We start from the raw sequence: 27,094 nt of genomic DNA, 5'->3' as shown, positions 1-27,094 counted from the left end.
TTTATATACAATAACTTGTAATTCTCGTAAATAATATTTTAAGTATCAGAACAGTGCATACAATACATCATTAAAATACTTGAGATAATTTTTTCTGTTATAATCTAAAATATGATTTCAGAAAAAGAAATAAAAAACAATTATTTAATAATACAAAAAAAAATAAAAAAAATAAATGAGTATAATATTTTTTAAATGTATACAATTAAGTACAATGCTTAATTTCTAAACAATCGACTCATTAGGTATTACTCAGAGTGGTCTCATTCCATGCGACTTCTGTTTTTTTTATGTATTTTATATAGCGTAAGGTTGCGATAACACGGCGCCATATATATGCAATTTAGCTACACCAATTTCATGTGGACACTTTATTCTGTTATCTTTTAGCTATATAGGTACTAATATTTTTATAACACATTACAAGTCATAATAATACATTGGTTTTTTAAAAAATATTAATATGCGATATAAATAAATAAGTAATTATGTGTAAAAAGAGTTTACTTAATTAATATAATATTATTAGTAAATATTAATATGATTGTAATATTATAATATTCATAAGAATAACTAATAAATGCGATCTTAGATTATTTATAATTATTCTGTTTTAAATAATTATACGGACTTTCTAATTTCTAAATAATACTGCGTTTTTTTTTTAAATTATAATTTATAATACAACTTCTATTTAACTTAAACCTAATCAAGATTGTCATTGGATATCATCGACAAAATCACAACCACAAGAGATATCACAATTATACGATCATCATACGCAATTTTATTTTCGCTACCTTTTCTCTTACAAAAAGTTTAAAGCAAATGACTAACCATTAATCATTCTTATGCCAAACTCTTTGACACTAACACATCACTATAGCATAATATACAAAATAAATTTTAACCAGAATGAAAACTACCGGAATTAGTTTAAAATAAAATAACTGATACAAAATTATAAAAATTGTATTCATGGACATTTAAATAAATAATAAAATTATCTTTATACTTAATAATCTATTGAAAATAATTAATCATGTTATGATTATGCAAAATTACTTTAAAAAGCATTAAACGAAAGTACTTTAAACGAATAAGTATACGGGTAACGCAATAACCAATAATAAATTGATTAATCATTTGATAAAAATTAACTTCAATATAATATAAACTGCATTTTAAATAATTTTATATTCAACTTAAATCATCGTTTAAGTCAAAAACTATATTTTAATTTAAACTTTTGCTTCTATAGAATGAATACATATTATATTTAGATTTAAAAATAAAATTTACTGTAGTGATTTAACAAGCATATAAAAATAAAATTCGTTCAAACACGATTTCGTATAATGTTAATTTTCCTATCGTTTTTATTGTTTACTGAAAACAAAAATAATAATATTATCGTTATACTGTTTTTGATCAGGTATTATTGTTTTACATTTAAATTGTTTAGGAGAATGCCCAACAGCGTATTTAATAAAGCAAATTGTAATATTATGGATATAATTTTATTTTATTTTTAATATGTTTGTTTACTTTACAACGATATTTCATACATAACATATCAATAATTTTGAACAAATATTATCTAGATTTAAAGTTATTGTATGCTGTTATTTAGATATTTGAAACTTATTTTATTAAAATATGTTTGAACAATATATTAAATAAAATGCGGAAATACTAGCTGAATAAACTAAATTTATGATTTTTTTTTTATCTGTGTTATAATATATTAAAATATAAACCTAAAAAAAAATATTTACAAAAATTGTATTATATTGTGCAATATTATAATATGTGATATAACATACACCAGTAAAGAATATTCAAACAGAGGTGAATTTTATAATATCCACAAATATAATAAATAATATATTTTTGTTTTATAGTTAGTAAATAGTTATATAGGTAATATTATACTCATGTGATTTGTACTTAGATCATGGTTTATACTATTAATATAAATGTTTAACTGAATAATGTAAATTTATAGTTTATAAAACCCGTAGACATAATTTTATTGAGACATAAGGTAACCTATGCTACGATAACATTGCATCAGTTAAGATTAACTGTCCTTGTAACGTATTATTAATTCGTTTAATACTTTAAGGTATTCAATAGTTCGTCTTCATAAGTTTCTAAGTGAAATTAATAAAAACAAATGCTTATAAATCATTATACAACAAAAATTTAAAAATACATATCTATTTTTTCTATTAAAATTAATCAGGATTTTTAAAAAATTTAATACATGTTACATTGGTATTTATTACAATTACTAAGTATCTGGAACGCAACAGAAAAAATTCTGTCGTATATAAAAATAAAATATATTTTGTTAAATTATAATGCAGATACACGCAATAGCCGTACTTGGGAAAACTCTTAAACGTCCTCGTAGATCGTTTTTGAAATAAATTATAACTAAAATATCAGTACTAAAATATAATAACGGAAAGCTTTTAAAAAATATGCAATCTTTAACAACAAGCCAAGCAAACTCGATACAATTTATCTCAAAACTTTGAAAATCATTTTTAAAAAGATTTTTATATTAATATTGTTGAAACTTTGTAACGGATTTATTTCACAGTATTTATTTATTTTATTTTTTTGAGTTAAAGCAATTTTTCCTAAATTAATTAATTTTTACATTGACATATGCAATATATCATAGCATGTGTATTATAAATACACAGTACAGATCTAAAATATATACAATTATTAAGTAAGTACCTATGAATAAATAATTATCATATTTTTGCTTGAATTAAAGGAAATTTTACTTGAGATACCTAATTTAGATATTTTGCCCCACAATAAACGTCAACAGTTAAACAAAACAATACAGATTGAAACTCAAAACGAGACACCACGCAACAGAAAGTTGAAGTCTTGATCTTAAACCTTAATAACTATTTGATCATTTAAACTGGTGAAACTACTTAATACGTTACAGATTATATAAAGCCATTTTAGTAATATTACCATAGTTATTATTATGCCTTTCTATAATAAATAATCTTAGCATGTTATCAGTTTTAATATTTAACTTATTTGAAGTAAATTTAAAAATTAAAAAAAGTCAGAGAACTCATCACTTCTTCTGCTAAATATGTATAAGGTTATAGGGTATTAACATTTTATGATTGCTGAGCAGGCCATTCCGAGAGTGTAATAAATTGTAATTCGATGATTTATTGACTATAATCAAATAATTCTATGCTAATTAAGTGGTTAGGCTAGACTTTAATTTCTAAGAATAAATTGTTAATTTATCTGTTTATTTATATGTAATTATTAGTTATTCCTAAATTATTAAGTAATATATATTATATAAAATTTTAATAAATGATCAAATTTAAGGCACTGCTAATGTACAGTATAATAGTGTAGATTAGTTATTATTATAAATTACTTAAAATTACATTCAATTTCATCATCATTTTAACTTACATATTAACCCGATTTAATGATTTTCGGTATTAACTCATTTTGGTTCATCAATGATTTTCAAGATATATTACTATATTTCATTACTTATTTACATTTATCTAATTTATTCTAAACTACATCAGTTGAACAATTAAATTTCTGTTTACATAAATCTCAGCTAATTCTTTGCTTTATTCTAGTTAAAAAATTATCTTTTATTTAAATATTCAACGATGCGTGTAACTTAATTATTATATGTCCTCAATATAGATACTATATTTTATCTAATCATACCGTAAATAACAGAATAAGAAAATCATAATAACCAATATATTTATCTGCTTAATAAAAAACTATTGCAAGTTTTAACACCTAATTAATTTTCCGGAAATATGAAAAACGATGTAAAACAGTTCAATGAGGTAGTTTTAATAATATTCTAACTAAATTTTTATCTCTTAATTTCATCAAAATACAATTACCCGATGTGGAAAATGGTTTTTAGAAGATAGATAGGTAGGTTAAAATGTTGCATTTAATATTATATTAGTTTTAATAACCAATATGTATTGCCAAAGTTGCTCTGTTAAAAAGATCAATTATAAAATACGACGGTAGGCTGAATTATCGCAATTTGTAGATAACGAAAATTTACGTATATAATTGACCCACAAAAACAAACAAAATGTAAACTACACATCTAGATAAATGGTGCTTTGGTGTATTTATATTTTCTTGCTTAATTTTCTTAGAACAGGAGTTAGGTCAATGCAATTATATTTAAGACTTGTTCAATTCTGTAAACAATCTAGTAATTATAGTAAAGATAAAACGCTAGACGATTTGTTTCAGATTTTATGTATGACAAAAATTACAAATTTAAACTTTATGAAAGTTTTGGTTAAAATTTTGTCCCTCATTTCAAAAAATTTCAATTAATGTGCAATAAGATTTAATATGTAATGGAATAAAAGTTAGCATTGATTATTACTTGTAAAGTCTTCTATAACTACCTGTAATTATCTCGTCAACATTTTTTCAGTTGTTTTGAAAGCTAACGAGACAAACCGACCAAAATTTAAATGTTATTAATTTATTTTATTTGTATAAAATAGCAGTCTTGTAAATTCATCTTGATCATTAACCCCAATATTCCACTATAACTTGTATCATAAAAATTGTTTCTATTGTATTTAAAAATACAGCTGTACCATCAAAATATAAGACGATAATGCATTTTAGTGGTAATATTATTTTGACAAATTATATTATAATGTGAATTACTATGACTATGAATTTCATAGTGGAAATCTTTACTAATCCAGTGTTAATAAATAGCCTACCAACATGTATATTGTTTTATATTAAATTAATGTTATAACTTATTTATTAAAATAAACGATAATATATTGATTCTTCCTTTTGTGTATATTTTTATTCAAAAATATGATTTTATATGTTTTTATATGATAACATGTTCTGATTCATCATCATCTAGCCGGAATCGCTGAAACTATGAGTGTGGAAAATGTGGTCAGTAGTTCTATGATATTATATAGACGCACTGAGAAAGGATATTTTAAATTAAAATTTTAAAGTGTCTCTCACAGGGATTTTTGCAAGATCATGAAAAACTATTTTTTTCTTATGATTACCATTAATTTAAAATAAAGTGTCAATTGGTAACAGTTGTCTAATGGTGATTGATGAAAGCTGTATCATAAAGATATTACAGATAAATTGTTATATGCCAGCTTGTATAATGGTTAATGTTTCCTCGGTTTTAATATTTTACAATTTATAAGAGATTTTTATTTTTTAATTTAAGTGTTGGTATGTTTTTATATCACCATAACGTAATAATGTGACAACGACGTACTAAGGCCTAACAATTTTTTTGAATAGTGTCCAGAAACAACTATTTTTAGGTGGCCTAATTAATAATAATAATAATAATAATAATAATAATAGAAATACAATGATCTAAAGGCAGCAATATAATATTTTTAACACTAAACAACTGCACAAGGGCGAAACCAGGTTATTCGGCTAGCTTAACATAAATAACTAAATATTATATTTCATATTATAAACAATCGATAACATTTTTATTTTATTTTTTTGTGAAAATGTCATACCTTCTATGCATACAAGTAATGCGATACGAAATTTGATAATTTGTTTGAATGTATTATAAAGTTTAATTATTAAGATCGATCATACTACATTTTTCAAATGTAAACTTAAATCTTTATTTAAATTTAATTTAAAATTCAATTTTTGAAAAAGTGATAATTGGAAGTAGTAAAAATAAATACAGGATGATCGATTTCAAGTAAACTTCATGATGAGTTAAAATATTTTATAGATTTCATATTGCATTACAAGTTTTGTCAGTATAATATACAGACAGTGCATGCTTTAACCTAATGGTTATGGACTATAATTTTATTAAATCTTCATATATATATTCGTATATATTGTTTAATTTATATAACAGAAGATACTCATACGTATTAAAAAGTTTGTGACAAATTTAAAAATGTGAATTTATAAAGCTTATACATTTTAGAGTTTTGGGTAAAATAGAATACATTCACATTACTCGTTTTACATTATTAGTTTTGTTTATTCAAATGTTGTAAAGTTACCCATTTTTACTGTTTTTCTTCTTGTTGATGTATAAATTATGTACTACCCACCCACGTCTTAAAATAATTCTATCACTTCCGTCAAAAAAACTTTTGTGTAGACTGTAGATGTTTATTGTTTATCAAGTAAAATAAAAAAAAAAAAATCAAATGTTGTTTCAAACATAGCAATCATAATATACATTTTGAGGGTATTACAATATAGTATAATAGCACTAAAAAATGTAATATTTCAAGTTTTCGTAGAAAAACAAACAAGAAAATTAAATTATAATATTATGAGAATCCAAGACTACGGACGTATAATAATGTTATACATGGATAAATACACAACATTTACAGTTGCATATTACTCGATATTTGACAAAGTTTTATAATTATCAAATACATTTATGTTACTAAATTTTCGATACAAAATCGATTCGTATATAAATTAATAATATAAATATAATAATGAATATGAATATTAATTATTATATATTTTTATATTCATAAAACGCACGCATTTTGGATATTATTATGTGAAAATTCGATAAACCGTTTCCTTACACATTTTTAAAATAACCCAAACACTCTTCCTCACAATAAAAATTTTACCCGAAAATGTATTGACCGTTTACTCACAAATATCGGCAAATATAATAAACGTAATTTGATTACGACATGTTACATAACAATTAAAACCATAGAGAAATAACGTATTATTGCTTGAAGGGTACAAGTAGTTTGAGAAATGATTGCCGGGATATCGATAATATTCGGATCGATTTCGTTGCAAACCAAATCACATAATATCAGCATCGGAATCATTTTGATCGGACCCACTTGTGCATTATAGTTACATTAAGATGTTAGATTACACGAAAATGAGCATACTGTTTTCGAAGGTTTATAAATAAACCGATAATAGTATTCGATAACAATTCGTGGTAATCCCATGTTTATTTGAACTAAAAGTCGACATTCGGATAGATAAAATAATAGCTCCAGATAAAATGGACCTTTGAACAATAAATATCACATTGCGCATCTAAAATTGATGCATGCTTCTCATTGAATGGACAGACCTTTTCCTTTGAAGGCGATCAAGACTTATTTCGCCAATAAACAACACAATATAAAACGTACTCAAAAACGCCGAACGCGAAAAGGGTTTTAAGTTATATATGGAAATCCGTTGTCTGATTTTGTCGCAAAACAAAAAATTGTGCGATCGAGTATTAGTAGGCGTAGCCGAACGTGAGGAGTTTCTCTAGGCCGAGACAACAGTTTTATTACCGACGGAAAACATTATGACTAGTTCCGTCATGAGTACCGTTAATAAGATTGTCAGTCAAGTTGCCTCAGCCGTATTCATAGTGAGAGGTCGGACAGTTATTTAAGATTAGAACCTCATTGAACTAAATCGATAAATGTTTTTTGGGGAAACATATTTAAACACATTTGTCCGATAGTTTTTCACTTTTATAAATCTGCAGTCCTTCCTTTCGCGTCGTATTCGACCAAGGAAAACTTTGATTATAATATTATTATTATTATATTGTAATCACGGTGAGTACTCTTACGGTGTACGACAAATATGGTTGGTTTATTGGTTTTTTCCGCATCGCTATCGCCACTCTACCGTCCTATTAAACGATGATTTTCAATCGAACCAATTTTGCACGTCATCTGCAAGTGAATATAATAATATAATTATATACAGTGCGACAATATTTTAACTAAATAAGTTTTAAATGGTATTTTATATTAAATTTTTGCGTTGGGTGGTTTATACCAGTCACAATATTCACGATTCGTCTATTGTAATCACTGAAAGTTCCTTGTAGAAATAGAAACGATTTCACATGGCACTTACATAAAATATATTCTATTTATGCATTTGATTTTTAATTTATTCAAACCAGTTTTGCCAAATTATTGTTTTGATATGTGTAAGTATGGTATGACTAAGTAAGTATGATTTTTAAAAAAAATGTGGTTGTATAAATTTCAGGTGAGATTTCCAACTTTTGTCAGTCATGCACATTTTTATTAAACTATTCAATGTAAATAAATACTCGTATAAAAACATAAGTCATTTCCACATCATTAACGATTTCCAAGAATTTTTACAAGAGAAATATTCAATAAAATTTAAATTCATCATAATATCTAAATTTAGTTTTTTGTTTATTTCTTTTAATATGATATAATATATTATTACTCAATTTAAAAAAAAAACATATAGAGGATTAATTTCTATACATTTAATAGTTTGTAATTCTTACATGAAATAATAAAAAATTAGACCATTTATATATTATATTTGACTTAACCCAAGTTTTTTTTTAACTTGTGATAGAATAGAAGTGCTGTATCCACTCCAAAATGTCAAGAAAAATATAGCTATGCTGAGATATATAATGATTTGATTTTTTACTAATTTAAGAGTTAAGTAATATGAATTAATAAGAAAAAGTTAAAACATAATTTATTTAATTTAATTAAGTCAAAAGTAAATAGCTACACTTTTTTTAGTTTTTTATAAAATTAAAAAAAAATTTTATTTTTATTTTCTTTGTAATACTAGATTATTTTATTTTTTCAATAAGTTAAGACCATAAAGTGATTATAAAGAATTTTATCAAATATTATTACTAAAAAAATTAGTTCAGTTAATAGTTAAAATGAAATAAAATACATTTTTCAATCATTAATTTGTATGGTTCAATATAAAACGACCATCATTATATTTATCTTATTTATTTATGTATAAGAATTAAACCCATTATGAACCCAAAATATCATAATTCTATAAATAGATAAACTAAGTTTAAACTAATAAGAACAAGTGTAAAAAATAATAGTTGAAAAATTAATAAACTATATAACCTATATAATCGCTTATCTGTAAATTAGGACTTAGGTTTATTAAATCCCTACGAAAAATATATTTTGAAGTATGACAAAATAAATAAAATCGTTATTCAGCCTCTCGTCGAATCAAACATCGAATATCATCCAAATTTTAATTTCAAATTTCTAATAAAAAAAAAAATCAACTATACATTTTTTAGATTTTTAGTATTCTAGTATAAATGACTTAATATGAGGGAGGGACCTTGTATTACATTTACAAAGTTTTTGACCGAGTGAACGTTTTTTTACAAAATGTATGTACAAGTTATGTAAAAAAAAAGTATTAAATACATATAAATGCCTTGAAATAGTCAAAATAAATATTTGGTAGAATTTTAAACACCTACACTTATTATTTTTTTTTTTAATTGCGAAAAAAAATTGATTTCATCACAAACTGCTTTTGCGTAAAAAATAATGTTCGCAATACTTCTCTATTATTCTTGAAAATATTATAAATTGTTAATTTTGTTTTTGCTTAAGTAAATATTAGTATTCTATATTATTATATTATTATATCATTAGCACACCAATATGACCCGCAGGAACGTGTCAACGGTCACTCAAAACCATAAAAAAAACATATTATGGCTTGGCAATACCGTAGAAAATACACATAAATTACACACATGAATATAAATAGCTCAGAGTTGAAATGTCGATAATATTGTGTTTAACCTCAAGAGATTTGTAGTGAGCTTGGGCGTTTTTCGTTACACGTGTACACGTCATATCATCTGAAACGATGGGCGATCTAATATTAGGATATACCTCGATATAGGTCTTGAAGAAAGATAACAGGTTTTTGTTTGAGTTAGTGAATGTACAAATGTTTATTAACTTTAAACTAATCTTGTCCATACATAAATGTGTAGACACAGCGAATACTCTACCCGACTACCCGAGATATTAGTTAAATATTATAATAGTGGCTTCTGGACTTAAGTTGCAAGTGGCGATGTTATTGCGGCGTGGGATGTTATACTAATAATAAATGTATAGCGTATCGGAACCCTTGTTTATACCGAATATCGTTTATGAATACCTACGCGGTAGAAACCATGAGAGGTGGTTATCAAAATAAGCCAAATATAATATTATTATGTTTATGTACAATATAATATACTTAGGTTTCTTTGTGGCTTAAACATGTATATCAAGTATAATAATTTCCAAGAAGAGCGAGTGTTACACGATTTTGTTGTTATCGACGTATCTTGTGCACGCGTCGATTTCTAGGAACCTATGGGCGTATTTACCTCACATAATATGTTTGACAATTTAATATAATATTATGGTAAAAGTAAACAAAGTCGTCGGTTTACTATATCCGTCCCCTCCAAAACGGAAGTCCCCCGACTTCCTCTTGAAAATAAGTATTAAGTTTAAAGTAGAATTTTTAGCTGTTTTTTGACGTATAAATATAAATATTTATATTTATTATGACCATATAAATATTTTGAGCTGTTGCTTGAGTTAGGCGCTCCTTTACTTGATCGTCTGTCTTTTTATCGTCTTCCGTGTTTGGTTTTTTTTTTAATTTTTATGAAGTGATTTGGTTAGTTGAGTATATTAATGTTGGCGGTGGTTACCATTATTATTGTTAATATAATCATATAATAGTATCTCGTACAACAAATATCGACACTCATTTATCAAATATAACGCGTGATAATTGTCTGTGCATAATGTAATATACTGTAACTCGTTAATTTCGTGGTTCTTCTTGTTTAAATTGTTTTATTTTCTTTTTTAAATTTCCAATAATATTAAAATCTTCCACGTTATAAGTTAGTTAGTGAAAATCTTCCATTAGGTTAACATCTTTTTCGTATTTTTAACTTATTTTTGTATTAATAGTTGATTTAATATTGAAGTCAAAATAATCGGATTTATAATTGATTTTTTCATTTACGAGTATGGCTCCATTTGAATAGCCTTAGTATATTTTAATTAAACGTACTATTCCTAATCCTTCTAGTGAATGGCTTGTCTTAATTTTAATTTATTAAAAATAGTGATGGCAATTTCTACGTTCATATTTCACAACTTCACAAAACTTAAACTAACAGGGTCTTGTAAAAGTTATACATCGCATGTAGATCCATGGATGAAAATAATGTATTTTTTATAGTGTGAAATCTAGTGTGTCTACAATGAGTGTAATATAAAATTCTTCATAAATTAAATTATTTTCTTTAAATTTACTTATAGATAAAACTGCTATTAATTCGTTTTTATAAAAACACAATTGTTCTTATTACATAAACAAAATCTTAATTGTTAAACCATTAAGGTATATACTATACATTTATTTTGTTAAATTATATTAAAAAAATATTGTCTTCTGCGTAGTATAGAAAAGTTTCGGCAGTCCGGTGAATAAAATTAATAAAATCAATACGTAAATATATGTGGTGTAACAAAATTTCTCAGTCAGGTACTTTTGTAAAACCTCCAGTAATTTGAACAACACTTGATCTGATTTTTTCAGCCTATCAAACCTTTACTATATATTGTAAGAGTTTATAACTTAGCTTGTTATATTATCTTTAAATATTTGTATTAATTTAAGACTTATGCTTAATCAATACGCTTAATCTCAATCATAAAAGTAAAATTCAAATAACACAAACATAAATGCATTTTTCAAACGCCAAAAAAAAATATAATTTATTTCTAAGCTTTTATAAATGTATACGTATAAGAAACTCTAAAATTACTGAAAATGTAATTGTTTTTGTCTAACCAGTAAAAGAATAAATCTATTTATTTTTATAGTTAAAAATTACCAGGGGCACCCACATGTGTGGCGGACTAACTTACATAGTAATTGATCAATTTTATAATACACTAAATTACTTGACATTTTTTCTTTGTATCAATAGAGACCGGATATCTTGTTATCGTCATAAACACGTATTTTCGTTCATAGAATAATATATTATATACAATAGACTCATAGATTATAAAAGTATACTTAATTATAATAACATAATCGCGATTCTTTTTTCGAACAAAAAAATAATAGAACGCTTTAATGAGAACAAAAGATGTAGAGATTTCGTTTTATAAACCAATAGAATAAATGTATTTATTATTTCTTTAAAAATTAATATAAAGTCGTATAATATTTTATGTTACAATAAAATATATTGACACATCTACTAATTTTACACCTTACTAGTTAATGTTTGGAAAAAAGCCAAATATTCTTTTTAAATTTCATAATATAATCGTGTACTTATTTAATTTAAAGCACAGTATGCAAGCATTTCATAATATCGTTAGAAATATTTTTTTAAAGAAAAGGAAAAGGAATTAAACATACTATGATAAAACAGTAAATAAAATAGATTTACACATAGACGACAAAGTACCAATTAAAGAACAAAATAAGGAAAACACTTTAAGTATAAACTGGCGGAGTTGAAATTTTAATGGTACACGACAAACATGATAGTAAAAATGTAACAATACAAAAAGGTAGACATGAATATCGCATACATAAAAATAATATCAAATGGTATAACAAAAATATTATGACAAAAGAATAAAACTACTTTTTATATATTATAAAACATTTATTTTTTTCTTTCCTATTTGTAGCATCTTCATTGAAACTCATTTATTATTTTAGAGACAAAAGGTAAATTTTCATAAAGCTACTTGACACGGAAACCAATTACACAAATATATTAAATATACGTATTTTTAGGTTGTTTTAGAACAATTTTGAACCCACCAAATTAGACTGAATTAAACAAATATTTATTTGCAGTAATATTGGGCTCGAGATATAAATGAATTGCCCAAACCACAAATTTAAAAGGGGAGGTTAAATGTACGTTATCTGAGAGTAGTGGAGAAGGATGGTTAAAAATACTGTAATGGTTTTTAAAAAGAAACAACATATTATGTACACATTTCTAGCTGAAATATATGAATAGGACCTGCGTGGTGTATTGCACACAATCTCGCCCAAGACATTTTAAGACAAAATTTAGCAAATAACAAATTACAATTTAATTTTACTCTGAAAAGGCAGCACTGACAAAAAATTGTTGATAATACTCGAGGTCAACACGAGAACATATAATTCGAAGGGCGAGGATAAATGCCAAAATCAAGAATAATTCTACTTACAACTTATTGACATGCAAACGTAAGAAACGATCGTTTCACATCCAATTGGTAATTTTAATACTCATAAACGAGGGATAGCACTTAGTTTAAAGTGAACGCATAAACTAGCATGCACAAGAAACCATGACATTACACACCCACATGACCCATGGGTTGACGTTAAATAGACTCAATGTATATTTAATTATTACTACACCACCATAAAGAACCAATAAAATATGCACATTACTGTTAAAATGTTAGTATAAAATAATACACAATGAATGCAATATATTTTAGACAAAACAAAAAATCGGTAAAACGAAACATTTAATTTATCAGCATTTAAATTATATATTAATTTATATTTAATCATAATTCTTCTAGGTATACTATATAAGCATATATTATTTGTCTTCAATAAATAATTTCCTAAAATAATACATAATATTATGAAACGGTTAATTTACTAATAAACTGAAACGGTTTTCAGAATAATAAGTTAACCACATACTACGCAAAAATTACGGTTTTCAAACGAAAAATTATTACAAGAATCGGATAACTACTACCAAAACAAGACCATAAATCTAGAAAAATAATTATATGCATCTTAAATTAGAATTTTATCGGATTTCATTAAAATTGTGAACATTAGTAAATTATTTTGTTGTTGAAAATGCCTTTATTTACGTTTTTTTTACATTGTTTAAAATTCATTCGTTAAATTCGAAAATTGAATAAAAAGTTCTTTAAAAGTTTTTCAGTTTATTAAAAAAAAAAAATTCCACCGGAAAGTCAAATTAATTGTTTATGAGCGTTTGAAGTTCTTATTTTTTACAAAATTGCATATTCACCCGTAAAATAATTATTTCTCCTTAAACAATATTTTTTATTTTAATGTAATTCAAAAGCGAACAACAGATACTTGAAATTTTTACCAAATATTTGATGTATTTTTTTAAATTTTTTTTGCTATCAATTTAATTTAAAAAATGTTTGATGGGTGATATTCACGAACATTTTACACAATACTCCACATATTTCGTTCTATATAAACATATTTAAAGTACATAATATGCATACGAGTTCAATTTGGATAGAATTTCATATAATATAAACGATGATGATATTTTTGTTTTAATTTAAAAAACATTAAATTATTATTTTTTCATATACTATGAATTTTACTTAGTGCATTATTACTTTCAAAATAATATTGATTATTATGTAGATTAATTTTAAGTATTACTTAGTTATACCATGAACCCAACCACACTGTTTTATGCGCTAAGGTGGTATTGACTCAAAAGTTAATAACAATAATATAAAATGTTATACATTTATATGTATTGTTATTTTAATAATTAAATATGAATAATATTATAAATATTATGATGACATCGGAAAAAATTAAAGGCCGAAAGACCGTTTCTGCTCAGAACCGTTTTTCGTGTACAGTGATGTATCATTGAATTCAAATTTAACACATCCGTTACAGCAATCGAAACTTACTATACATATAATTATAGCTACTATACTTATTGGCCCACCTTTTTTTATAGTATCGTATTTTCTATCCTCTTCGTTATTTATTAATAGTACACAATTATTTTACGATGGGATAATAATTTATCTACAGTTAGCATTATAATAGATTCCTACTGATAATAGTAAAGTTGTGTTGCGATGTTCTGATACTCTTATGTAGATTGGTCGTTCATCTGTATTACTAAATACTAACCGAGTTACCGTAGTTTATATTTTTGATAAGGTACCTACGACACTTGTTCGAGTGGTGGCCCATTTTACAGTTGCGTTTAATGTTATTTTTATTGTTGTTTCTTTCGTGGTTTTTAGTATGACATTTTGGTTTATAACTTCCTAACAATGTCTTTTTATATTTCACTGAAAATGTTATGAGTCATTCTAACGTAACGATATGTTACGTTCATAATATTGTGTTTTCAAAGTTCTAATAGAAAAAATAACGCTTATGGTCAGTTAATATACGCCTATAATATGTCTATTCAGATTAAATAATTACACTATTATGTACATTGTACCACCACATGACACTTTCAAAAAGTTGAATTTTTCAAAACATGATATAGGTTTTGTATCGGAAGTAAAAAAAAAAAATCAAAAGGCATCGTTTGAATAACCGCATTACTAATAAGTATACTCGTAATAGTAGAACATGATTGGTGAATTTTTACTAAATAACATTATTATGATATATTAAAAATTTATATCGCTATTAAAGTAAATTATTTTACTATTAGTAATACAATAATTGAATTTATTTTCATCGAAAATATTGTATTTGAAAATGTCATGGCATGTAAAAAATATGATAATGCTCGTTAAATGTTACAAATAATATTTTTCAATTACAAAAAAAATAACTAAACTAGTAAAATTGCTATTCTTTAATTAATTTATAATTTTATTTAAATCTGAACATAAAATGTCTATAAAAATGCTCTGCTTATATATTTGTTTGATTACAGTATTAATAATAATTATAAAAAATCTTGAATTTCATTATTAATTTATTATTAACTATAAAATCTGAACAAACATCTTATAAATTGTTAACTACAAAATTATTTGCAAGCCTCCATAACTGACAAATGTTTTTCTTGAAAAAATGAAATAAAATAATGTAAAATAATAAGATATGTATTTGTATTATAAATATCTAATATAATACGGTTGTTTATTCATTTATTTTAATAATATCAGGTTATATTTCTCGAGATTTTTATAGAACTCAACAAAACTTAAACCAAATTAGTAAAATAATTATATGAAAGATTAAATAAATATTTCATAAATACATCTCAGATTCGTCGTCTCGTTTCATCCACCATAATGTAAATATAATTATTCTCGATATCACTTATTATTTAGTACACTTTTATAAATATTTGATAAGTAATTTTTTCTGCAGAAAGTGCTTTTATCTTTGATTCGTCCTTATTTTTTTTTTTTATGTGGATTAATCTAAGTGGAAATTCTAGTCCTCAAATGTATTATCAATTTAAATATTTCATTTTCAAGGGTAACTTTTATTAAAACAATATTGAGGTAGTTAACTAAAATACACCTATCCCACTTTCACTATAAAAAATTAACATAAGCATGTGACAAAATTCTTTTTTTGGTTTTCATTAACATATTAAGTAAAATTATTATTATTATTATAATATTTACTTATAACATAGATCACGTTATATGCTATCAAAAACTATATTACTAAAAAAATGAAAAATCGTGGGATAACATCAAGCGCCTTACAAATAATTCTTAATTTTTTTTTTTTCTTTACCATTACATGAATAGCAAAAATCAAGCGTCATCTTAACATGTGTTAAATTATTCGTCTCAATAGTTTTAAATTTACGTTGGTATTTATTTAAATAATAGTTTATTTAACTTTTGTTACAGATATCAAGTTGCAATTTATTCACCTAGCTAAAATACATTTTGAATAATATCAAACAAATATTTTTATATTTAATACCTATTGAAAAGTATTATGAGTTACTTTTATATAAATATTAAAATAGAAATATGTCTTAGACTCTAAGACTTAGAGCCATACATTTTTAAAACAGATAAAAATATAGATAAAAATATTATTTATTAGGAATGCTACTGTAAAATTATAATCAAGTAATATTTTCTAAAATGAAATGAAATCTTTTAGAAAATCTTAAATTACCGATCCGAGTAAGTTGAGGCATGAGTGTATAATCTAAATCAATCCAAATAAAATAGAAATACACAGTAAAATTTAATAAAAACAAATACAGTAAAACTCCGTTACAACGAACTCCAGAGGATCAAATTTTTTTTCGTTATAATGGAAATTTTGTTGTAACGAAAATTCGAATAAGCTCTTTATAAGCCCTGCTTTTTGGCAGGGGACTTTTATGACTCTCGTTGTAACGGGAATTTACTGTATATGTATTTTATATATAATATATACCTAACCAAATTTCTAATTTATTTGTTCGCATTATCAAAATGTACATACATTTCTTCTATACTAGTCTATTATATATCATTTTTGGATATTATACATTGCATATTTGCATATAGTAAAAATGTGTTCACCTAAAATTTTAACATCCCTTTGACATTCATTATAATATATACTATAAAAGAATAATTAAAGCTACTTTGAGTAATTATACTCAACACATCTGGCTATTTAATGAATAAGTACATAATAGATTGAACGTTCGCATAAGCATATACTATAATTAGTCGTACATAAAAATCAATACGACTAATTTGAGACCGCCGTCTGTTTTACGAGCAATAGATTCCGAGTGCTATTGCGTATAACATTATCGATTGTCAAAATGTATAAATATTATATCATATTTCTAGTTCGAAATTTGGCACACAGTTGCAGAGGCTCATAAACATTTTGGATTTTAATGGCGTCTAGTAATAATACTAATAAGTAATGAAAATAAAATAAACCGTATTAAAATATCCATGTTCTCGCATAACATTAACATATTTTAACTCGTTTGGTTTAAAAAATTGTTGTACCCATTTAAATAAATATTAATTTATCAAACGGAAATTAGATTTTTAGAACTATTAAATTATAATGTATTCTTCTATATTATACTTTCAATATGCCTTAAATATTGTCATTCTCGATTAAATTTAAGAATAAAAAATAATGTTATTCGATTTGATTTTTAAAGATCCTATAACTACATACATTGCCTGTGTCTTTATTGATTATCAGTTGTATTTTTTCTATATATATACAGATAATATATTGCATTTTATGAATTAAAACTGTATAGCTATACGAAAAAATATAAATTCAATATTTTGGTATTTTTTAAAAGTGGTTCTATTAAGAAAGACAAAAAACTTAATGTTTTTAAAATGATACAATTTAGGAATAGTAAATATCATAAAAGTGATAAACTTAAAAAGAAAAACAAGGTGGAAGGGTGATTCTATGAGAGGATAGTGAGATATGTGTTGAGACTTGTCTAGATAAAAATCGAAACGTTATAAACACTTTTGATAATAATTTCAGTTATTTTTTATTTTCACGAAATTTCTGGAAATACGTTTTAAAATAATGAATCATCGTGAGTAATAATTAGTAATTGGTACACATCTATACTTTTAATTATGAACGAATTCGAAAATCATAGTTTTCGATACGGCAGTACCTACCCATATTATCTCATATTACCTCGTATTACCCATCCCACAAATCGTCCGGTAGAATAATAACCGACTGTGTCCCAGACGGTTGTTCCGTCGGAAACAAAAAATATGATAATATTACGATTTTTAAATACTACCCACAATCGCGACCCGTTACAATCACGGCGACCGACGAGGCGCGTTTGCGCGTGAAACCGTATAATATCATTTCACGTTTTGTTTCAGCTTCCAAATCGAGGAGTCCGTCACCGGAAAAGGGATTCGAACTGCCCACGTTCGAGACCATGCCCGTGACGCGACAACCGAAAAAATCGTACAACACGGGAATATCGGTGGCCGACGACAGCGTGCACAGCGACGTGGAAGAAGACGACGTGGACAACGACGAAGACGACGACGATGACGACATCGGCTTCAGGTGCGATGACTTCGACAGATACGCGATGGAGGTGGACGGCGATCTGCACTCGCTGCACTTCGTGGAGGCGACGGCCTGCACCACGCTGGCCGCCAACTCGGGAACGGTGGCCATACTGGGCACGACGGCCAAGTGCAAATCGGCGGACGCGTCGCCGGCCAACAGGCAGCGGCCGCCGCTCGTCGGGTCCATGTCGCAGCCCATGATGCTGGAGTCGCGCTTCGTGAAGGCGACAGCGGTGAGGAAGTTGGCCGCCGAAACCGGGACGATAGCCGTGCTGAGCTCCACGACCGAGCCGGAACCGCAGTACGTGTGGGTGCCGGAAGAAGAGGCCCACTTCAGCGGGCGCATGGCCGCCTGCAGGGCGGGTCCGTCGGGCGTGCAGTCCATGGACGCCGGTCCGTCGTCGTCCACCCAGTGGCCGCTGCAGTGGCCGGTGGCCGGTGACTCGAAGAAGAGCGAAAATCTCGACCGCATACCCGTGGGCGTGATCGAAGTGTTGGACTGCGAACCGGCGGACCAGTGCCGTCCGACGCCGCCGAAAGCTCGGCGGTTCCCGCGGGCGAAGCGGGCCACCCGCGACAAGCACATCCCGTTGCCGGTCATACACGCGATGGAAATGAAACCCAACGCGCTCGGCCACGACGATCGGTTCAAGACCGTTACGGTGCAGCCGCCGTCGTCCGACAGACACGGATATCGTCCGCGCATGGCCGCCGGAAGCGCGACGTTCGACTCGTCGTCCCGGAAACCGTTCGTCCGGCAGTCCAACGAGACTAGAGAGCACAAGTTCACCGAAGACGACTACGCGGCCGTTACGGACTGGATGGCCAACATGCCGGTGTTCGCCAAATGTCCGCCCGCCAAGTCGAAAAGTAAGTTTAAAATATATATATATACACCTGGGGGTTTGGGTCCAAAATGGCCAATTTCATTTTTTGAAAATCAGTGAAAATCAGTTATATGGGCAACATATAAAATTTTATACGCTTTTTTTAGTGGTAAAAAGAGTCGTATCTCAATAATCGTTATGGTGAGATTTCAGAAGAACAATGTCGTTAGAAAAAATACTATTGCAATATCAAAAAGGCCCAACCGGACTTCAGCCGTTATTGACATAACAAAAGTTCAGATTCCTTTTAGGGCTTATGTGAAAACTGTGAACATTATATTACATCATATGTGTGTGTGTATGTGTATACAGCGTCACATGTACACTGTGCGTTATATATTCAGATGTACTATTTCATTATACGCGCGCATGCGTTATATTTGATACACAAGAAATACCAAAAATCAGAGATTACCTACTATAATTATATTACTATCGACTCTGACGTGTCTAAAAGTAATCATATTCCATTCGCACGCGTCATTAGAAAATAATAATAATAATAATTTGTTCTAAATAATTCGTATACGTCGTGCGTTCACGGATAAACGTCGTGACGACGAGTGGAAACCGTAAACTTGCAAAGCTCTCTGTTTGAAGTTTTCAAACAGTTCTATTGCGATTATTCTCTATTAATATGTCATCTTTTTTACGAATTAAATACGGTTTAATTCATTTATTACATTTTCAGCGAATTTCCATATAATACACACATACCTATAATATATGTGTATGCGTATGTGTGTGTGTTGTGTATTGAACAATTAGTTTATCGCACAACTTGTAAGATGGAAATACAAATTTCACCAAAACTATGACAGCATATTGATGACGCATAAAATAAGTTATTGAAACGGTTCGCCGTGGTTTGCATAAATACAATGGCCGTAAATAATAGTTTTGCCATTTTTTTCCACTTACGACATCGTTGTTTAGATGGATTATCATTATTGTGAAATTAATCTCAGTCATTAGTATACGCACGAAACACTTATAGATGTGTCGAAAATGTACGGCCTTTGGCTTTTATTTAATATCTTCGCCGATGGTTGGACATATGACAGATAATATTCCAATTGTTTCTCGGTTTTGTACGAAATGCACGCCGTAACGCCATTATATTACAATATCGATTAACCGTGATACAGTACTACGGTATAAGTACTTACACGGAATTTATATTACGCATTACGTGTTAAGCATCAGCAATGAATTGATTTTTATTTCCGCTGAACACAAAAAGGTTGATGCAATAACGGCATAACTATACACCTAATCCCCTATAATAGTTAGGTATTAAAAAATTGTATACCGCGTTAATGACAAATAATTAATGGAATCAATTTGAATGTGTGTTTCCGTGCACATAGAAAATAAGTAAATTAAACAGCTAATCGTAATTATTTAAGTGTGTCTTACGTGTAATTTCTTTTCACTATTATACGCCTATAATTAAAATAATACAATTGGATTTACATATTTGTTTTTTTTTTTTTTTTTTTAATTGAACTGCAATACATACCAAAACAAGTTAATAATAATATGGTGTTTACGCTTGCTAATTGGTCCGTTTAAAAGTAATAAAATTAAAAATAAATGGGTATCGTTATCTTAACATATCGACAAGACACACACACGCACACACATATATATACAAATACAGAAAGTATGCGAGACGTGTTGGGGTATTATAAAAATATACATGTTTGTAATTAAAATTGATTTGAGACAAAACAATAATGCACGATAAGGGTCATACTAGTTATGATGTCAGATCAATTATTTATCTTGTATCATCGATATAACTCTATATTATATAATATTATGTGTCAGACGTTTTTCGACAATAATAACATTATGGGTTTTGTACAGCATATTATAATAGTATGTGTTGATGAATTAAAATTAAGTACGTTTTTTTTTTTTTTTTTTGGTGGGACACGAATGCTAAAATACTACTTACTGCATTCGTGGTACATAAATTAATAAACAGCATACGCGCTGTGATTGTTCGTGGACAAAGATTCGAACTACAGATAGGACACGTACATAGTTCCGAAGTCGTAACGAGAGATATATGAATAGGTATTGTTGAAATACACGTCGGTAGACCACATAAAAACAGCATTGGGCTTGGAGCATGATTGTCCCATTTTTCCAATACTCGCATATACCCAAAACACCGGCTGTAGTCAATTCGCACCAAAATTGTCACCAAATATAATATACAATATATTATGTAATTTGCACCAATATTTTTGAATTGAATTTGTAATTTGCATCAAAATAAAAATTGGGTTAGGTTTTGCGCCATCTCGTCAGGTAATGGACGATAATATAAATAATAATATAATAATAAATTGATATTATAAACTGTAATTTTCACCAAAATTAAAATCGATTATTATTTCGATAGTATAACGTTGGAAAGTATTAAATATTGAGATATACGAGAATCTAATAACACAGAATATTCCATTTCAGATTCTGAGTTTTTATTTCACTTACCTATTCACGTGGTAAGTATTGACTTACAGCTACCTAATAACAATAATAAATGAAACACATATCATATAATTTAATATAAAATTAAACATAAAACTAAAAAATAAACTGACATTGTATTAACATATCACATATTACATAAATTATAATAATATTATCTATATAATAAATGCATTATTTTTGGCAAAAAACGTTATCATGTTACGAATAAAAACAAAATCTACTATAGCATAATATTATAATAGCATATTTACTTTTAAAAGCACCACAATAACAAAGTTAGTCAGTTAAAAAATTAATAGAATAATAATATAATATAATCGAATACATAGATACCAATTTAGGCGCAAATTACAAGCTCCCAAAACACGATTGTTGATCTTTACAAAAATTATTTATTTTTTATCGGATTATTCCGGTTGGTATAAAGTTATGTATACCTACTATTTACTGCTGCAGGAGTTCTATGGTTTTATATATTATTAAAAACGGCGAAAGTCATTTTTCAAATCAAAAAATATGAAAATTACCTACTATTGTATTTTCGTTTACGATTTTCTAACAGCGAATTGGCAAACAACGTTGTTTATCGAGGAAATATAACTTTTTATAAAGTAAAGTCAGAATTTCGTTGTTAATTCAATAAACTCTATTTTTTTACAAGACGTCGTATTTCACTCTCACGAATCACACATATTATTTCCGTGCACAACCCATTCATTCAAATCAAACAATGCCACGCGACAAACATATTTTTATTATTGTCGTGTAGCACAACGGTAAGCCGTGGACATTTGACCCGTCCTTTTTACAAACTCGCGTAGACCAATATTTATAGGGGTATAGTCGGATCACAACGTTATGTATCGAACAATCACGTATAAATATATTATGATATTGTACGAATATCTGTAACGCTGCAGCGAGAAATAATATTAAAAAAAAAAAAAAACGGTGTTAGCAACCAACCGAAACGTTGTATAGAATCGGCGTAACATTAGAATGCAAATCGTTCGTGCGAAAATCGTTCGAGGAAATTACGCTCGACTTTATATGGATAATATAACGGTGGCGCGCGTAGTGCGTATATACATATATATATATATATTATCTATAGGTGCGTATAATAACGAGAGTGGCGCCGTATACCGTAATAATAAAATAGATAAACGGCCGAATTTCGGCATTGACGACGAGCATCGCATGTGGGGTATGTGCTCGTTAGGGGTAACGAATAGCAATTATGATAATATTGAATAAAAGAAGGAAAAAAAAAACGGTTGAATTTAAAACGCAGACAAATATATTATAAGATGCGCCACCGTGTTTTTATGCGGACGGAGTGTATATTGTACGGTAGGTAAATAAAATACGACATACGACGAGCTCGGCAACGTGGTTTATTTTATATTATATACCTAATAATAATTTATAAAATATGTTTAATCTTCTTTAGCATATTTTCATCGCGATCGTTCAACAATTGAAAATTTGAACGGCATTTACAGATAGTGCCACTTCTATACGGTTATCGGTTGTCGTGTGTAATAATATTACGAAGTTATATAACGCATAGAATTGGTAAAACACATTTCACTCGGGTTACCCCGCACTAGTTATAGGTAAAATACGATCGAAAACGGAATTTCTGGTAACAAGACCGCGGACGGTCAATTTATATTTTTATTCCGACGTTGCCGTATTCAATGGATATATTTTATCAAACGATCGAACACGACATTTGATACCGGTCCAGATAAATCTCGAAAATTGGCTACGTGTACATAAATACATTAATAGGTACGTATAAAACGTATTCGTATAAGAATAAATAATATGATTTTCTCTGTAATATACCTCTATACATAATAGTATTTCGTTTACTCGGCGGATATTCGCGGTTTGTTTTCGTTTCCCTGTATGACGGGTTTAATTATTTTTTTTTTCCGCTTTTCCGCCTTCCTGTCCCCTACCCTCCCCGCACAAGTCAATAATACCCTTCCGGTCGGTCACACGGTCCGGTGCTACGGCGCCGCCGCCAAACACCCGCGCGGTCGCCAAGGCAGCGGTGCGCCCGGCAACAGTGAACACGCAGTCGGACCGACGGAGAAAAAAACAAACATTCGGCTCGACCGATTGTCGGCGGGCCGTAAAAATATTCGATATCGACTGGCTCATCGACGACGACGACGACGAAAATAACAATAACAACAACAACTACAACAACAACGACAGTAGCAGCAACCACAACATCGACGATATTAATATAATTATTTACGGACCGTACACGCGCGAATATCATAATAAAACTTCGTCTACGTGCTCGCGGCGTGTGCGTCTTCTCATCACCGTCCTGTCCGAGTGCCGTTTCGAGCGGCGCCGAACGCGACGAAATGAACGGATGTCCCCAGTTCCGGTATCCTGTGCCGTCCGGAAGCGGGTGTTTCGGCGACGGCGGGGCCCCGTCCAAATCGGCCGCGGCGTACGACGAAATCCAACAGCTGTCGGACGGCGTGCGGCGCGCGCTCGAGTGTCCGGTGTGCAAGGAACTGTCGGGCGCCATGTTCACGTGCTGCGACAACGGGCACGGCCTGTGCGGCGACTGCTCGTACACGATGAACAGGCTGCACCCGCAGACGCCGCCCAAGTGTCCGCTGTGCCGATCGCCGCCCGCCCGTCTGGACGACGACGGCTGCACGCCACCGACGATGGACACGTACGCGGAAGAGCTGCACGACCCGTACACAACAGTGGCCGTCCAACCGGTTCCGGTACCGGCCTCCGCGCGCAAGCTGAACGAGATCATGTCCGTCGTGAAGGTGACGTGCGCCTACCGGCTGAACGGGTGCCCTTATCTGCTGTACGTGCTGTCGTCCGCCACGCACGAGGCCCTGTGCCCGCACGCCCCGCACGTCCGGTGCATGGTGCCCGATTGCCAGTGGTCCGGCGCGTACGGTGACACGTTCCACCACGTGTCCACCAACCATCTGTTCTCCGCCTACGACGTGCTGGTAACGTACACCCTTGACAGACACCCCCTGCGTTACGGTATAATATTGTAACGCCGCGCGCCATACGACAGTTATAGTTATAGCGTCGTGTGCCGGATCGAGTTGGTGGGTGGTAGATGGGGCGAGGGGGTCTGGGATGGGACGTGTATATTACTTTTGAAAGGTGTACGGAATAAGCGTGTAACTCTTGGGACATCAACTCACGTATATATATATTTTTTAAATAAGTAATTTTAACATTTTGAAACCGCGAATTCAAAAAGTAAAATTTAACGTCCGACGACGAGTTAGATTCGAAATAGGCGAAATCGTATGGCAATTCGGCAAAACCGTACGATGGCCATCGAAAAATATAATAATTTAATCGATTGCAATACCTGCCGCGAAGAGCGCGTGTACGGTAAAACTATCGCGCCCGCCACTCGATTTCGTTACAATATTATTATGAAAATAAATCGTTTCAACGTCGCAACGCGTTCAGGCAGCGTTTTCATTGCTCGCTGGCGTGTCGCAGGTAAACCAGTTCCTGATGCCGGACCTGACGTTCGGGCTGCAAGGCCCCATGCGCCGCGCGTACCTGACGAGAAACGTCCAGGACGGCGGCCGACTTTACTGGGTGTGCGTGGCCCAGCCGTCGATGGAAGCGATCCAAGTGGCCGTGCTCAAGGTGTTCGACCCGGACGCGCACACCAAGTTCACCAGCGGGCCGCCGGGCATGGAGTTCCGGGTGAAGACGATGAGCCGGAAGGGCTGGCCGAAGCAGAGGGGCCGCTCGCGGTATGTGTGCTGGGACCGGATGGTGCTGGACCGGATGGCGCGGGTCCTGGCGGGCTACGACTACCAAGAAAAGAGCATCGCCGCACTGCACACGCCGCCGTGGTGCACCGTGACCGTGCGCGACCACATGCAGTACGAGGCCATAATCACGTGGAACACAATGCACCATTGAGCCGTCGGCGGAGCGGCGGCACCGGAACGGGGACACGGACACGACGCTACACGCCCTATGTTTATCGTTATTATTCGTTGTTTGAGTTTGGCGTCGTTACGCAATAGTCGAATGGCGTTCCGTCAATTTTTTAACCGCACGACGATGGAAACAACTGCGTCGCGCATCCGTCGCCGCTCGCACATTGCACGGCCGAAAAATGTTATAATATGATTTACCTCGTCGGTCCGTCGCGGGCACCATCGAAATCGTCGCCGCTGCAGTATCAAAATAGATCATAACTCCCTCGTTCCTAGATATGGTCCAAAATGCGTTCAGTTATCCGATGAAAATGGTTGTCTTTCAAGGTTTCTAAGTGACTGTTTTTTTTTAAGTACATACACCGTTGATGTAAATTTTAATAATCAGACTTTTTTTTTATTATTATTTATACTGTTGTTGTTATTTATGTTAATTATTTTATGGCTACAACCCTCCCAAGCGAGGAAATCCCGCGGAAAAGTAAGTATTTTGAATCACACGCGTCAAAATGGTTGAAATGGTAACATCATAATATTAGGGTTACCACTTAATATAAGAATAATAATTAAGATAAAACAGATTGATACGATTACTATTTTTCTTACTACCCAAATAATTTCTTGTGTTTTAGTGTACATTATTATGATTTATCGAAGAATTATCAAGAATCTCTGAGTTAACTTTCAAAACGTATACATTTTACGATATTCCGAGATACGATTATCAGGCATTGTAATTGAAAAGCTTTAAACGGTCATAACAATTTCAAATAATACAAAACTGTACAACACTATACTTACTATATCGTCAATATATTTTTTTTAAATTATAAAATATATTTGTTCAAAAATATTATTGTTCTAACAAAATACTTTCCAAAGACCCGACTTATAAAAGCTTACAATAGCTCAATACTATAAAGGTACTGCACATATGAGACGATATGCGGAT

General features: G+C 30.2%; 2 protein-coding genes across 3 annotated transcripts in view; both read left to right on the top strand.

Annotated features, from left to right (window-relative positions):
• The window catches only part of LOC132924078 (uncharacterized), a 134,985-nt gene that overhangs the window by 71,156 nt on the left and 36,735 nt on the right, over nucleotides 1–27,094 (top strand). For both annotated transcript variants that reach the window (XM_060988161.1, XM_060988162.1), the window contains exon 2: nucleotides 18,573–19,640. In XM_060988161.1, the coding sequence (XP_060844144.1) occupies nucleotides 18,573–19,640 (1,068 nt within the window). The remainder of the gene's footprint in view (nucleotides 1–18,572; nucleotides 19,641–27,094) is intronic.
• On the top strand, nucleotides 23,630–26,738 carry LOC132926695 (uncharacterized). The gene is made up of 2 exons (XM_060991094.1): nucleotides 23,630–25,173; nucleotides 25,688–26,738. Exons 1-2 carry the CDS (start codon nucleotides 24,556–24,558, stop codon nucleotides 26,120–26,122), a joined length of 1,053 nt encoding a protein of 350 aa, XP_060847077.1. The 5' UTR covers nucleotides 23,630–24,555; the 3' UTR covers nucleotides 26,123–26,738.

The sequence above is a fragment of the Rhopalosiphum padi genome, chromosome 3 (assembly GCF_020882245.1).
Source record: "Rhopalosiphum padi isolate XX-2018 chromosome 3, ASM2088224v1, whole genome shotgun sequence".
NCBI lineage: Eukaryota > Metazoa > Arthropoda > Insecta > Hemiptera > Aphididae > Rhopalosiphum > Rhopalosiphum padi.
This window is presented reverse-complemented; position numbering and strand designations above follow the sequence as displayed.